The sequence below is a fragment of the Monodon monoceros genome, unplaced genomic scaffold (genome assembly GCF_005190385.1).
Source record: "Monodon monoceros isolate NGI ecotype Baffin Bay Population unplaced genomic scaffold, NGI_Narwhal_1 Super_Scaffold_14, whole genome shotgun sequence".
In the NCBI taxonomy this organism is placed as follows: Eukaryota; Metazoa; Chordata; class Mammalia; order Artiodactyla; family Monodontidae; genus Monodon; species Monodon monoceros.
In genome coordinates, this window is record NW_021703770.1 from 41,335,686 (window position 1) to 41,350,805 (window position 15,120).

General features: G+C 42.3%; 1 protein-coding gene across 1 annotated transcript in view; it reads left to right on the forward strand.

The window, feature by feature from the left end:
- The first annotated feature begins 8,995 nt into the window (after window positions 1-8,995).
- Window positions 8,996-15,120, forward strand: part of RUNX1T1 (RUNX1 partner transcriptional co-repressor 1) — a 129,599-nt gene continuing 123,474 nt past the window's right edge. The window contains 2 exon segments of the mRNA XM_029222674.1: window positions 8,996-9,367; window positions 9,369-9,393. Coding sequence (XP_029078507.1) covers window positions 9,272-9,367; window positions 9,369-9,393 — 121 coding nt within the window. The 5' untranslated portion in view covers window positions 8,996-9,271.

Below are 15,120 nucleotides of genomic sequence, written 5' to 3' on the forward strand. Positions count from 1 at the left end.
AAAATTTTATATTTTAAGATTATTAATGCTGTTAAGGTTTGCAAGGAGAGCAAAAAATAAAGAGCTGTAATGCAGAAATTACTATAGAATGTACAAATTGATAAAACTTGAGATTCAAATTAAATGCATCATGATATCAAATACCAAGACTTAACATTACAATTCATTAATCCATTGTAATTCATTAGTCAAATGTCCCAAGGAGAGGGCAGAATGTACAATGAGTGTTTTCTGAAAATGAATTGCAAAAAATTAGTAGAGTCTGAAAAGACTTCAGAATTGGAAGCTCCAGCTGGGTTTAAAAGGATGGGGGAAGGGATTTTACTCACTATTAAATATTTGAAGCACCATTTAAAAAAATAAAACCTACGAATGTCTCATCAGTTCCCACTGCATCAGGCTCACTCTGACTCTATCTTAAGCATTTTTTCCTTTGTAAAGATGAAATTTAGAAACGTGCACACAGGACATTTTGCACTGATTTAAGCCAGTTGGGAAAAAACATGGTTCAGAGCAGGATTTCAAATTGTTACACTAAATATAATAACATTTGCAGTCGTGGCACCGTTCCATAATAATTTGAAAAGATTTCATTTTACTTATCATTGCAAGCCATTATCTGATCATATTTGACTTACATATTAATATTTTCATTATTATTCAAGCCCTTTTTGCTCTGTACGAACAAATTGGCAGTCCTGTTCACTGAGAGATTATTTATTTACTTTGGAAATATCTGGAATTCTTTCACCCTGTCTTTTCCTCCGGGGACCCCACCCCCACCCCCGGTATTGATATTAAGGTCTGGGGGAGGGGGACACAACCAACAAAAACGTGAGATAGAAAGAGGCCCCTCTTAATGATATACTATGGAAGAAGTAGAAAAACAAAGGAAAAAAGAAAATGATAATTGTTTTCTCTAAGGCTATTATCTAATACGAAAGCAAATAGTCAGTCTGGAAATCAGCTAACAGAAGGGGATTAGAGTGGAGATCTGAGAGTAGCTTGATTTCTAGCAGAGCTGTCTCTCCAGCCAGTGATGAGACACAGGCAGGGCAGCCAGGAGCGCTCCAGATGGCCGGGGAAAGTGGTCGTCTTGGGTTACTGCAGGGCACTCGGGCCGCTGGAGAGCAAGCGGCCCGGGAAAGCATCATTAGGGAGCCAGCCCCAAGTCCAGCCTGCAAGGGAGAGGGCGAGGCCGGGAGGGAGGCCGCCCGCTCGCGCGCCCTAGCGAGCCGGGCCTGCCCATTGTTAACATATACTTGACCTCCGTGACCCCTGCACGACACAGATGTCTCCCACCTCCACCTCCCCCCTGCCCCGCCGCGGGCCCTCCTCCCTGCACCTGGTAGCGGCCGCGCCGCCGCCTCCCTCCCGAGCGGCCGCGGCGCCCCGGGCGCGAGCGCGCGCCGGAGCCGGCCTGGTGCGGGCGCTCTAGCCGCGCAGCGCGCGGCGCTCCTGCTCCCCGGCGGACGCTCGGCCGCCCTGCAGATAAATGCGTCGCCTTCTTCGAGAGTGAGCAAGGGCGGGCGAGGCAGACGCAGACGCCGCCTGTGACAGTGGCAGTTCCCTGCGCCCTACATCACATTTGTCTGCCACAGCAGCAACAACAGAAAAGCGGAGGGAGGGAGGCGGGAGGAGCGGTGCTCCGCAAGTCTTGGGCTCTGCGTGGAGGCTGCGTCTGGCTGGCGTTCCCGAGCACGGGCTCCTCGCACCGCAGCTCGCTGTGCGTAGCGCCGAGCGGCCGCAGGCGCTCTGCGGCGCGACTCCGAGGCCTCGTGGCGAGCGCGCGTGGGCGAGTGGTCCCGGACACTCTGGCCTTGCGAGGGAAGAGGCGCCGTGCCCTCGCCCCCTCGCCCCGCGGGCCTGCCGAGACGACGGGAAGTTTTATTTGCAGCTCGGAGCCGGTTGCGGATGGTGGGACTCTCCGGCCCTGTGCAGTGTAAGTGCCCGCGGGAGGGTTGGGCGGGCGGGCGGCGGGGACGGGCCTCTGGCTGTTGCTATTAATTATTATTCTGATGACCGTCATCTTCATTTGGATTATTCGGCCGAGAGGCCCCAGGCTGTACTTGTCGCTGAACTAGGGCAGAACTACGCACCAGGGCAAAGAGGAACGTCGCGAGTGACTCCAAGCTGCGTTGACACTGAACTTCACGGGTCAGCCAAGGATGCAGTTTTTACTCTTAGATTCCCCTCACTGTTTACAACAGTTTTCTTTCCTCTCCATGATTACGATATATGAGCAGGAAGATCATGCTATTTCCCCCCCGACCAAACAACCGGTCAAGGTACCTACGGTGCATTTGGCAGGTGGCCCTAAACCCTCATTGTGTTTTTTTTTTTTTTTTTTTAACTGGAAAGGAAAGGCTTGTTTCGATGGTGGAAAACTTAGCTCCTGGGAGCAGGAGAGAAGGAATCTTAACTTTGAGACCCGGCTGCGACTGGGGTCGGGGTCCTCTGAGCGACACCCAAGCGCTTTTGCGCCCACCTGCGAACTTTCCCTGTTCTTCCTGGGCATTCGGGCTACTCGTGGGAAGCCCGTGGAGGACAGGCCGCGGCCCCCCAAGCCCTTGTCGGCGTCTGCCGACCGGAATCTCTCGCCCGCGATGGGTTTGGGGCTTTGCCACCGGGGGCCGGTGGGCAGCGTCGCTCCTACCCAGACCTCCGCGCGCCCGGGGCCCCTTCCCCAGTCCTCTGGGTGTTCCAGTTGCATCCCCGATTCGGCTCGCGTCTCCGGAGTGGGGAGCTCCGCAGCTCCCGCTTGGCGGAGCCCAGACCAGACGGGGAGCAGCGTCCGGGGAATTAATTTCGTTTTCCGGGCCCCACCGCTCTCTTTGGGAGCCTGAAAGGACTGGGTTGGTCGGCGCACCCAGACCCCTCTCCCTGGGCGGACCTTGAGCTGGCCAGGACGCCTTAAGCAAAGACGGTTAGGTCGGTACAAGGCGCTTAAATCCGTTTTTTGAAACTTTTTTGGCGGGTGGGGTGGGGTAAGGGCAGTCAATCCTTGGAAAAGTTTGAGGACAGATTCCGGGAAGTAGGATGTGAACCAAGACTGTTACTAAAAATAGCCCCAGTCCTCCCTTAACAGCCCCCCCGCCCCGCGCGCTTTTCAAGATTGGAGGATTTGGCTGGGGAGCCATGCAGCCCTGGGTTTCCTTATTCCTTGTAAAGCGTAGTGGAGAAATCTTTTGAGCATAGCTTATTATACAAGGTTGGGCACCTCAAATCCCAACGTGCCCCAGCCTGGCTACAGAGTGTCGCTTTAAGGAACAGCTAGTATTCCCCGTGGAGGAGCTCCTGGAGACCAGTCACAGAGTCCAGGGCGTGGGAGTGAAGATTAGGAGAGCTGGGGAGGCTACTCCAGACCAACTTCATGTGCTTAATGTAACTCTGGGCCCCCTCGAATTTTTTAACTTCGCTTCCTTTAATTAATCTGCCCAGGGCCTTTATATAAATGGCTGTCCACAGCTGCTGCAAATTGATTTATCCCCTGGTAAAGGTTGGGTTGCTGACCAAAGCGTTTCCTTTCTACCTTCTGGGTGAACTGAAATCTGTTTTACAGGGTTTTTTTCCCCCTTCTAGTCTCCTTTTAAACATCTGTACCACTTTTAAGTGCACTCAGTAGCTTTTATTATCATACCCCTCCCTTTACATAGAACAGGAGTGAACCTGGGTCTGTGCCCAGTGAGTCCACACTCACCAGAATACAAATTGACTAGCTTCTCTGTGATAAACAGTTTGTTAGTGTCGGGGGCCTTCTTTTAGTTTATTGCAGCCTTTTGCCTTGACCATGTGAGTATTCTGTTGTGACCAGTTTCTCCTGTCACACAGTTCCTCAGAAAAGATCAACAAACACAATTGTTTCTTAAATCATCCTCGCCCAAACCTGGGTGGTTATGTCAGATGTGATGTGTACAAAGAGAAGCAATTTCATAATTCTCTGGATCTTTCTCCCTTGTTTATCCTTAATGTCAATTCTAGTTTTAACATTGTGTGGGCTTTCAGGTAGCATACATAGGGCAGTCTAATTTCTTTTTCTTTTCTTTCTTTTTATTGATGTTTTTAAAGGGACATCTGATGGTCTCACCCAGTATTAATCAGGGAGTCTTAGTTTGACTGCATTTTTTGCAGCTGGGAAGTATGTTGAGGAAGTTGAAGTCTAACATTGTTTTACTTGTACTGTATTTAGCATTTGATATTTCTTTGGCTTATTCTTTCAAAAGAAAAAATTTCAACCAAATAATCAAAGAATCAGGCTCATTCTGGGTACAGAAAAGCTGACTTTATCTAAGATTATACTAAGAGAATAACTTTATATTAAGAGACTTTGTTTAAGCATTAATAATTTTTTGTAAACCATTTAGACAGCACTCATTTTATTTGAAAAGCTAAATACTGAATGGGAGAGTATGTGGTTTCTCCAGTGTCCAGTTCACACCTAATAAAAGAAGTGGAGAAAACGGTCTATTTTTTCTTTAATGTTTAGAGAACTCAAAGCAGACCAGAAATCTTTGAAATGATATTTTCCTTTGTAGCCTTAGTCTCTGTGACCCGCTAATACCTGCTAATAATTTGATTTTAAAATGATCTGTAAAGGACTTTCCTAATAAGACACAATTTTACTTGTAGTACAATGGAGCTGCACTATTAAACTGCAAGTTGCTGGAAATACTAGGACAGTATGTGTTGCAGCTACAGGACTGTAGCTTTTTAATATTTTTACGATTTTCCCTTTCTGAAGAAAAGTAAGATATTGCTCTTGATGCTAGTATTTAATGATGAGCTTTCCCATCCAGGGTGTTAGTATAAATATTTGCAGATAAAAGAACACTTCATAAATTGCAAAGAAGTACACAAATGTAAGGTGCCATTATCATTTATTTTATTGTAAAATAGAAGCTTAGCCAAAAAAGAAAAAAAAAACCACTTTTTTCTTTTCTTTTTTTTCCCAACATTGAAAAGGGATCACGAGAAAGAAATGCTTCCAATAGCAATGCTGGTCAGTGGTTGTCAGGTTAGGACATTCTTCACTGTCAAATCCTGTTTCTCACTTCTTTGATATGAACATCAGTTGACAGGCACTGAATGCAAACCCTTCTTCATTGAGGTTTTATGCAGGCAGCATAGCCCTTCATAGCAAAGCAGTCTGAAAAATTGGCACCTGCAGGATTTGCATGTGAAAAAAAAGTCAGTTGCATTTTACTGGAGTCTGTTACTGTAAGTTATGTAAGTTCAGTGGGAAAAGGCATTTATTTGTTGACATTTGGGCATTTAAAATTTCTTTGTTTTATGGACACCTTATTCATCATCTGCTGATCCACAGACTTTATTGATAGCAGAAGCAGGGAGAAGTGATCTCTGCTTTATAGGATAGAAGCTATTTATTATGAAATGGTGGTATTTTTAACCATGTGCTTACAGAGTGCACTTGCATGCGTGGTTAATTTTTAAAATGTGCCTTAAAATGTTGAACTCATACAACTTTCAGAATCCATCAGAAGTTAAACAAATACATAAAATTAGGTTAACATAAATACCCGTTGAAAACAATCCAGGATTTTAGGAATTATATACTTCAATAATAAGTTAAAATCTCTAAGAAAGAAATTAAACATTTCATACTTCTGAATTTCTTGTTAAATTGTTTGTCACCCAGATGCCTTTTAAAAATACCATATTTGACCCTATTTATGCAAAATAACTGACAAATGTTAAGTCAACTAAAACACCTTTGTGAACCCCAGAATATTATTCATCAAGTGAGAACATTTCATCCAGAATAAGTTATTTATTATTATCTAAATAGACACCTTCCAACTTCACTTTTTTACAGCCATTAATATAAGAGTTCCTAAATAATGTTTAAAGAACAGTGAACATTTTATTAAAGCAAACATTAGTTCAGTTTAATGGAGGTAATTGTAAGTGATAAGACAGAGCAGGTTATCTCTGTGTTGTTTAAACAGAAGGAGCTACTTTGCACCATTTCCAGTAGCCATCTGTAGAAGAGAAGGGTTTGCACCTGTCTGTCCACACTAATTATAGATTAGGGCCAAAGAAATGAAATTCGAGGAGGTTTACAGCTAATGAAATCCATACTGATTTTATTGTAAATGTGTTTTATGTAAAGAGGGTGATGGTTGAGTTATGAGTGAATAAATTGCTATGTAGCTGTTAGGCACTTGGTTTTGAAGCACAATTCTGCTGCATTAACCTTTGATATTAAAAATAAAAAAAGACAACTTAGACACGGACGCTAGCCTTTGTTCGGCATCCATAGCTACAATTTAGTGAGCAGCAGTGAGGGTCAGTGTGCAATTTTAAAATGTTCTACAAAGCAGCTTAAATGTTAAGAATATTCTAATATTTTGAAATGCAGATGAAGTAGAAGGTAGGTTTTGTTTTAACTTATGCATATAAAACATTAGAAAATTAGAAAGCTTTTTTTTTTGCATTTCAGCTTCACATACATGAGAAATTATAGCAAAATGAGTGAGGAATGCATTCTGCAATAAAAGGTCACATGAATGTCTACCACATCTGTTTATAGTAATTATGAACATAATTAACATAAGAATTACAAATGAAATAATGACAAGCTGAGCAATGAGATATTATGCCATAATGGTCATATGTTGGAATTCTCACATTATAGCACACTAGAATTCACATACTCAAAGAAAGAAAGAAAATGCTAGATTTTTATCTGAATTAATGCTTCGAAACTTATCTGCCTGAGGCAGATGGGCCTTCTTGCTCTTATAAGAAGGTAACCTATTATTAAGAAAAGAACTAGTTGAAATTAAGATTTCTAGTCTCCAGCCTGGCCTTTAAGACAGCTGTGATTATAGAAACCACTTTCTGTTGTACACTTATTCTGTGATTATACTTCTTATTATATTGCCCCCCCTTTTTTAATTGAAAGCTTTGCAGCAAAGTGTTTGCTTTGGAAGAGAGTCATGGATTCTTCCCATTTGAGAATTGGTTGATCTTTTCTGTAACCGTGAGCCAAAAGTCAGTGAACAAACAGGGTAGTAATAGAAATACTGTGCCTTTACAAAATAAGAACATTGGCAGATAAGCTTTTGTGAAGTTTTCTTCATGCCTTCAGTGTCTGGATGCCTTTTAAAGAAAAAATGTAAGCCTCTTCTGGGTTTGAAAGTAGTAGGGCTTTGTTTTTTAAATAGCATTTTTCCAGAGAGCATGTAATGGAAAAATCAGTTGGCATTTGTAAGTTGTATTTTTTACTTCCTAGAGTTGCATTGGATTTATAAATGTTTGTGGGTAGTTTGTGTCCAAATTGATCTAAGATGTAATAAAGGGGAAGGTATATGTGATTGTGTCTGGTTACTCTGAATGCAGTTTTTGTACCAGAGGAAAAGTGAAAGGTGACCCTTTATGAGAGAAATCTTATTAAATTTAAAACATGTAAGAATGACAGATTTTCACCCATTTAGAGTGCACTCGATTTTGTAACATACCCTGCCAAATGGTTTACTTCCTATCCTTGCACCCTTCTCTAACTATTGAACCTGCTCACTTTTTGAAGGTTTATGGGGAAATACTACCTCGTTCTTGTCTCAGTGATACCACGAGGTTTTCCACATTATTGGATTACTGGTGGATTGTGGCAGACCCCTTTTCATCTGACATTCATTGCATGACAAGATTTTTCACATGCCCTTCCCCCACCAATGCCCAGCTTTTTTCACTTTACCTTACCTATCCAATTTCCCTTAATTATATTCTTGGGGTGGGAGCAGGGGGTGGGCAGGAGGATCCACTACACATAAAACTTTTTTGACTGAGTGATTTGGAGGGGAGTGCTTGATTAAACAGTGCTTCTCCTCGTTTTCTAAAGGGCTTCTTCAAATTTGTCTCCTCTCAGAGGCTGCTGCTAATTCTCTTGCTCTTCAGTGTTTTTCTCTACTCACTAGCCTTATTTCCTCCTCCTCCCAACTATTTTGTCTCTTTATATTGAGACCTCATGCATAAACTATTTTACAACCTGAAGTTTCACTGCAGCTGGGGCTGCAATGTATGCCATGAACAGTTGTGTACTTTATTTGGCTACTTTATTCTGAACTCTTCATACTGCAGTGAGAGCTTGTTAACCAAGCTTCAGTGCCTTGAAATACAACATGACCAAATACTCCCTCTCCCCGCAATAAAATAACCTTCTTTGCTGCATTATCTGCACTCCATTAAGGATCTGATCAGATGTTCATGTTGTCTGACGGGTGCACTTAAAAGTGGAAAGGGGCTCCCATGAGACCACTCAGGTGTATCTCCCTCCAGACCCTGATGGGGTGGAAGATGAACTCTGGGCTGATGGAGGAGCGCTAGTTCCCTGCTTGTTCTCTGATTGATTCCTGGGCTCTGGGTGGGTGAAGAGCTGTGAGGCAGCTCAAGCCGAGATTGATTGCCTCAGTTTTAAATTCCCACCTCCAAAATAGACTCTCAGATGTACACATGAGGAACCCCTCCCCCAACACAATTTCTGGAGGTGGAGCAGGTGTCTCAGAGTCACCTGTAGCTACCAATCACAAGTGCGCCTTCTTACTACAGTGATGCTGGCTACACAGGTCTTCTGCTGGGACACTTGAAGCCCAGAGAAATGAGATATTTTGTATCTGCCTGGGTCGGTCTTTGTGTGTGTGGGCAGGGGGTTGGAAATTAGGACCGTTGGGGTCAGCAAAGAAAGGGATGGGAACTCCCACCTGAGGTCGGTCTGGAAGGCTGTGTAACTGCTGTGAGGACTCACTAGGTTTGTTTTGCAAATTGTGGCTATTTGGATGGAGGTGAGATGGTGAATGTCTCATTGTTATAAGCTCCGCCAAAAGAGAGCTCTTGATCCCCGTTTGACCTTGACAGAACCTCCAAAATGTTGGCGGTCTAGCCCTGGAGCAGGGAAATACAGTTTGCTAGTCTGGATTCCTCCCGTTCTCTCCGGGTAGAGGCAGATTGGGGAATGCAGGCCACCCTCCCCCAGCGCTGGCTCTCACCCTCAGCCAGCCTTGGGGTACCTCGCCCTCCTTGCCATCCCCATTCTGGAGCCGGAGCCCCTGCCCCCTCCTTGCCTTTCCGTTTCTTCCCTCCAGCTTGTGTCTCTTTCTGTCTCTCCCACTTTTCCTCCCTCTCCCGCTCCGTCTCACACGCACCCTCTGTTTATTTTCCTGCCTCCATCTGGGCCCTGCTGATATTGTAATCACCCTGATGCACGTTGGCTTCTCTCCTCTCCCTCCTGCGCTCACACACTCACTCACACACAATGTGCCATCCTGACAAGCCTTTTACTTCTGATAAGCTCCGATGTGTGTTTAATGAATACAAAGCCGCGGTCTGGGTGCCGCCTCGGCTGCGGCCGCCTCTCCTGCGCTCCTTTGCCAGAAGGTAATCTCCGTGAACGGGGAGGGGAGGCGGGCAGGGAGGAAGGAGGGGTGGGAAAGAACGGGGGAGGGGGGTGTGGGGAGGCTGCGTTTCTCTTTTCCTCTCTCCCTTTCCAATGATTCAGAAGTCGATAAGACCAGGAGAAGTGAAGATGTAACATGTTATCTGTCGCTCCTCTTAGCTGGCGGAGAGAATTTACATTTAAAGATTAGCAGAGGGAGAAAGAGAAATCTGCCTTTTGTTGTGTGTGGTGAGGAGGCATCAGCCCTGGCCTGGCCGCTATCTCCCATCACCTCTGCTATCCAGACAGGACTCACGGAGGTGAGATTACCGGAGGGCCTTATCTTTAATTGGGTTTAGTTTTGCCATTCTGAATAGGTTTAAAGAGACTGGATAAAGGGGGAACAATAGATTATTTATTGACGGGATGCTGAAGCCTTTAGATGAAGAGGGGAGTGAAAAAGCTGCTTAACAACTTGATTAGTTCATTTTTATTTTTATTGTAAGGTGAGACTGTCTCCCTTCTGGTGCAGGGAGGGACTGTAGAATTTAGGCAAATTTGAAGGGCTTAAATGCCTTATTTTCTTTTCACCCCCACCTCCTGCCCTTCTTCGCACCATCCCCCATATAACAGGAGTTTCATTTACCCCTTATTTGTAAGATTGATAAACTGAGCAAAATTGGTAGAGGCTTTTGGAATTGACCATTTGTGTTTGGTTTTGTGTGACATGTTTTGAATGGGTGGTGAATTGATGCTAATGGTGGTACTTGAATGAGTGAGAAAAGCAAATGAAACCTACTTTTAATACGGAATTAGTTGATTTTATAGTATGGTTTCAACTAGGTCTAGAGGGAAAAAGAAAGCAAGTTGTTAGGTAGATTTGTGTTTTGGATTTGAACCATGGGATTTTTTTTCCCTTGGAGTTGGTTTAAAAGAAAAATAATTTTAAAATGTCTAATAAAACTGTTTAATTAAAAAATGTTTAATACACTCATGACTGTACTTAAAAAATTATAGTATTAACTTTAGAAGGTAGTTAAAATGGATAAAAGTGGGAAAAACAATTGTTTTGCTTCTTACACATAGTCAAGATAAGTGTTTTCATAGGTAAATATGAACCAGTAACTAAGAGCCTAATTAAAATTTGTTTAAAGCCGGGGGGCATGTTTCCTTGTTGACAACAGCAGATCGATTGGGTAAGACAATAGAGTCCCGTTATTTCACTTCCATTGACTGAACATACTGACATTTCAGGTTTGCTGCTGCCTCAATGAGCATGATGAAACACCGAAATTCACAGGCCAACTTGCCAGAGTGATACATATATTACTGTATGTCATTTCTGCCTGAGGTTACCTTGTCACCCAGGCAGAATGGGAATGGACACTTGGAATCCTTTAGAGGGGTAGAGCCCTTTTGCTAGGAAACTGACAGAGAGCATGTCTTAGGAGCATCTTTAATTTTACTTAGAGTTAGGTGTAACAGATAAATATGTGATGGACTTTTATTTAAAAATCTGGGAAGCTACTTAGCTGTAAATCTTGTATTTTTCATATAAGAATACCCATTTTCAAGATTTAACTTTACCTTCCCAGAGATATTTACACTGAGTGGTTGGTAGATCGTTACCGGCCTGTGCTCAGGTGACATCCATTTTTCCCCAGTTGGGGATCCTCAAACATTCAAGCACCTGCTAAATCGGTATCTGATAAAATAATTTGTAAGGCCCCTTCAAAAATAGGGACTGACTTTGTTTGCTTTTTTTTGTGGGTGGAATGAGAAAATGGGATGTGTGTATTTTACACCCATGTGCCTGGATAGACAGCAATATATAGATAAATATGTGTATTCCAAGTAGTGGCAGAGAAAATACTGAATATTCCGTATCTTAGTGTAAGCTACCCTTTTACACATTTTGCATAGTCTCTGCATGATAAAACTAAGTATTAGGCAGACATTGAGTCAAAGAAATTTGAATCATACAAAAGTGAACATGGAAAAAACCAGAAGGGACTTAATGTATTTTTTTAAAGCTTAATGAAAATATAAAACTATTATGAATATGCCTTATACCCAGCAGTTGTTGCTATCTAGTAGGCAACTTATGCCCTTTACAGCGTTTAGAACAAAACTAGTTCTTTATACCATTTTCATGAAAATGTTAGGTTTCTGTTTGATCAGCAGGTGCTGTTGAGATGAAAGCCATGTGTAAATTTTCAGAAGGCCAAAAGTGTCAATTCAGAAAAGGAAAGTGATAAGAGAAAATGCAATCAGTTTTCCTGTTTTCAATTTGTGCAGGATTTGAAGAGCTGTTTTGTTAAACTGCTACATCTGCTCCAATATGAATATTGAACTACTTCCACTAAAAATAACAACCTATAATTTGGAAGCTACTGCAGTCTTTCGTTAATGTGAGTGGGTTATTTAAAAACAAAAAAACAAAAAAATAAAAAGAAATAAAAAAGACAATTTTCTATTCTGACAATCTCTTGCCTAATGTGCATTTTCATTTGTTGGCACTTTTATCCTCAGCAGATAAATGGTATTATGCAATTAGGACCTCATCTCGTTTGACTATGAAAGAGGTTTCCATGGGTGAAAATCCTTGTAATATAAAATGGTTTCGCATAAAACAAAATTTATTTTAAAATAACCTGTTTAAATGCAGTTATTTATAATGATAGTTATTCCTTACATTCTCTAATACTACAATTTTTAACTTACTGCTTACTATTATAACAAAGTTAACACTATTCCATTGCTTACTGGGCATTCCGTGATTTATTTCACCCTTAATATACCTGCAAATGTAAGTTTAAACCAATCAGGGATATTTTACCTAACAGGGCTTTCAGAATAATTTTTTTCATGCTTAAATAAAATGATTAAATTATGCTTGAGTGCCTGCATACAAAAGCCTTAGCTTCTATAGTACTGCTAATCAAATAAGTTTTATGGACAGGGAAAGCACCACATTAGAGAAAAAGTGGATGCATTTTACTAGTGATATTCTAGGAAAGACGTGTTTAAAAAAAAATAATCATCCAGTATTAAAAAGAGAACTCTAACATGAATAATCATAATAAAAATAATACTTCATTCCTGCAAAAAGAAATGAATGGCAATGCTATCCATGTAAAACTGGACATAGAGAATTAAGTTAGATGGAAGACTGGTGAAATTTGGATCAGGTTCAATATTGACTCCATCCACAATTGCAGTTGGGTGGACTTGTGGCTATAGTAATTTGTCTAGGGTGAGACATGATCACTGCTTTGGATCAATTAGAGACTATGTAGCTTGTAGCTTCACACTTGAATTGCCAGACACACTCTTCGGAGATAAGCTCCGAATATCTCCAGAGTGGATAAAAGAGAAGACAGACACTGTGACACATTAGCATATTTGATATTAACAAATGCAATGTTTCGTCTGAAACACCAGTCAAAAGAAGAGGTAGTTTGAAGAACAACATTGCGTGTACTTGTGATTACATGTATTTAACCAACTAAAGAATAATGCTTATAAAGAATGTAATTTCCAATTTGAAGCCAAATTGTGGCATATCTTTCAGAGATCTGGGTATATTCCTTGGTGGGTATATTCTCTGGTATAGCACCAAGCACTTTGCCGCTTTGAAGAAATGACACTGGATCACATATCAGTGAAGAGAGTTTATTTCACAGACACAGTCCCATCATTTGGTATGTGATCTTCTAGTGCGTTGTTTTTTGTGCTGAAGCCACAATCAGCCTTTAAGCCTCAGTGCCTTATGTGGCTTGAACAGGGAAGAGCTTCTTGTGACTCTTTTCAGAATGTTCATACTTTGTCAAGTGATGTTCAGGCTTTTATATCAGAACCACTGCAAAAGTAATGCCCCATGGTTGAGGTTTAAGGTATGAGACCCTCTTGTTTGAAAAAGTTTTAAACCATCAATCTTGCTTAGAACCACTAACATTTTTAATGACTGTAAGAGACCTACTTAAAATCCCTCTGCTTTGATAGTTCTGATTGAGGTTACCTGTATAATGTAACTCATGAAGTAGGGGTTTGCTTTTGTGGGCTTCATATTGATCAGGGTCCCTAAGGCAAATCAGTATTTGGGTGAACGGGGCCTCTAGGATATAGATCTTGTTGAATGTGGAGGGCACAAATGTAAAGTTTTCCCATTGTTTGTCCAGCGATCTCAACACCTCCAAGTGCCTTAGGGAATGTGATTGACTAGATTCATTAATCTTTTAACACCTTGGGCATAGACTACTGAATGTGCTCTGGGTATTCAAGGGCTGCCACCTAGTTGTTGGACTTGGGAGAAAGTAGAGAAGTGGACAAATGTTAGAGACCTACTGTGAGCCTGGCATTAACCTTCATGTACATTGTCATCACTGATTTTAAGTAAATGATTAACCAGCATTTCACTTTCTTCATTTCAAAGAGCTCTAGTCCATCACTCTTTTAGTAGTTCTTCTGGTTTGACCTTTTGCTCCAGTTTAGAAAACTGAGGTTTCCCTGTGTTCCCCAAGTTAATTACCTGCTTTGTTCCCAAGTTCTAATAATTAGAGCCATGTTCTCTGAATATCTGGCTTAACGTGTTCCTTAGCAGTTATGAACTATGCATCCACTGTTTTCTTTACATTTGCCCTTGCCCCCAACCTAGGAATCACAGTTGGCCACTGGCCAGCAGATATCCTTGGATATGCCCAAATGCATGCCACTCTGTATCCCTCAGTGCCTCCTAATCCAGGCTTTTCCATTACTAAATTCTGTTCTCCCATCAGAATACCACCTTCCTGCACTACACTGAGGCCTTGAGGCCTGTTCCCTCTGTTGATCTCATTCAGCACTCCAGAGTGGTCTTCTGCCCAGTGTTCTTAGTCCCTGAGGCTTGTCCCATCCCAGTCAGTTTGGTCACTCTATATCTCGATCTCGGCATCTCCCAGTTGGCTAGGTCCACTTCCTAGTCACTTCTAAGAGGAGAGGGATTCTGTACCATCTTGAGTTTGATTATGTAATGTAAAGCAGTGGTCCCCAACCTTTTTGGCACCAGGGACCGGTTTCGTGGAAGAAAATTTTTCCATGGACTGGGCGTGCAGGTTGGGGGGGGAAGGTTCAGGGCGGTAAAGTGAGCAATGGAGGAGCGATGGGGAGAGGCAGAGGAAGCTTTGCTCACTCACACGCCCCTCACCTCCTGCTGTGCGTGGCCCGGTTCCTAACAGGGTTGGGGAGCCCTGGTGTAAACTATTCTATTATAAAAAGAAGGATCTAGTGTGTGTGCATTCCCCTAATAGGCAAACTGGAGTTCCCTTTCCAGTTCAGTCACTGACTTTCTGGGTGGCATGGGGGGGGGGTGCACTCCAGCCCTCAGGTGCATTCTTCAGGAGCAAAATGATAGACTCATTGATCATTAGGCTTCCCAGCTGTCCTGTGTACAAGACTATATAGGATATTAGGAGTAGGCTTTCAGGAATTTCCCATGGTTAGGAGAATGAAAAAAATCCTCATTTATATTTTTAATTCTGAGTTGGGGGCACTATCAGTCTGCGTATAATTGGGAAATAGAATCAGTGTGGAACATCATTATCTCCCTACTATTCTTCATTGTGAAGAAGGGGTATGGGGAGTAGTGAGTCATTTTTTCCATAGCCGTCCTGGATCTAGGATGATTGTCAGAAATTTTAGTTGTTACTGTACTTTTTTCAGAAGTGAATGATGGAGGGAAGAATCTGTTT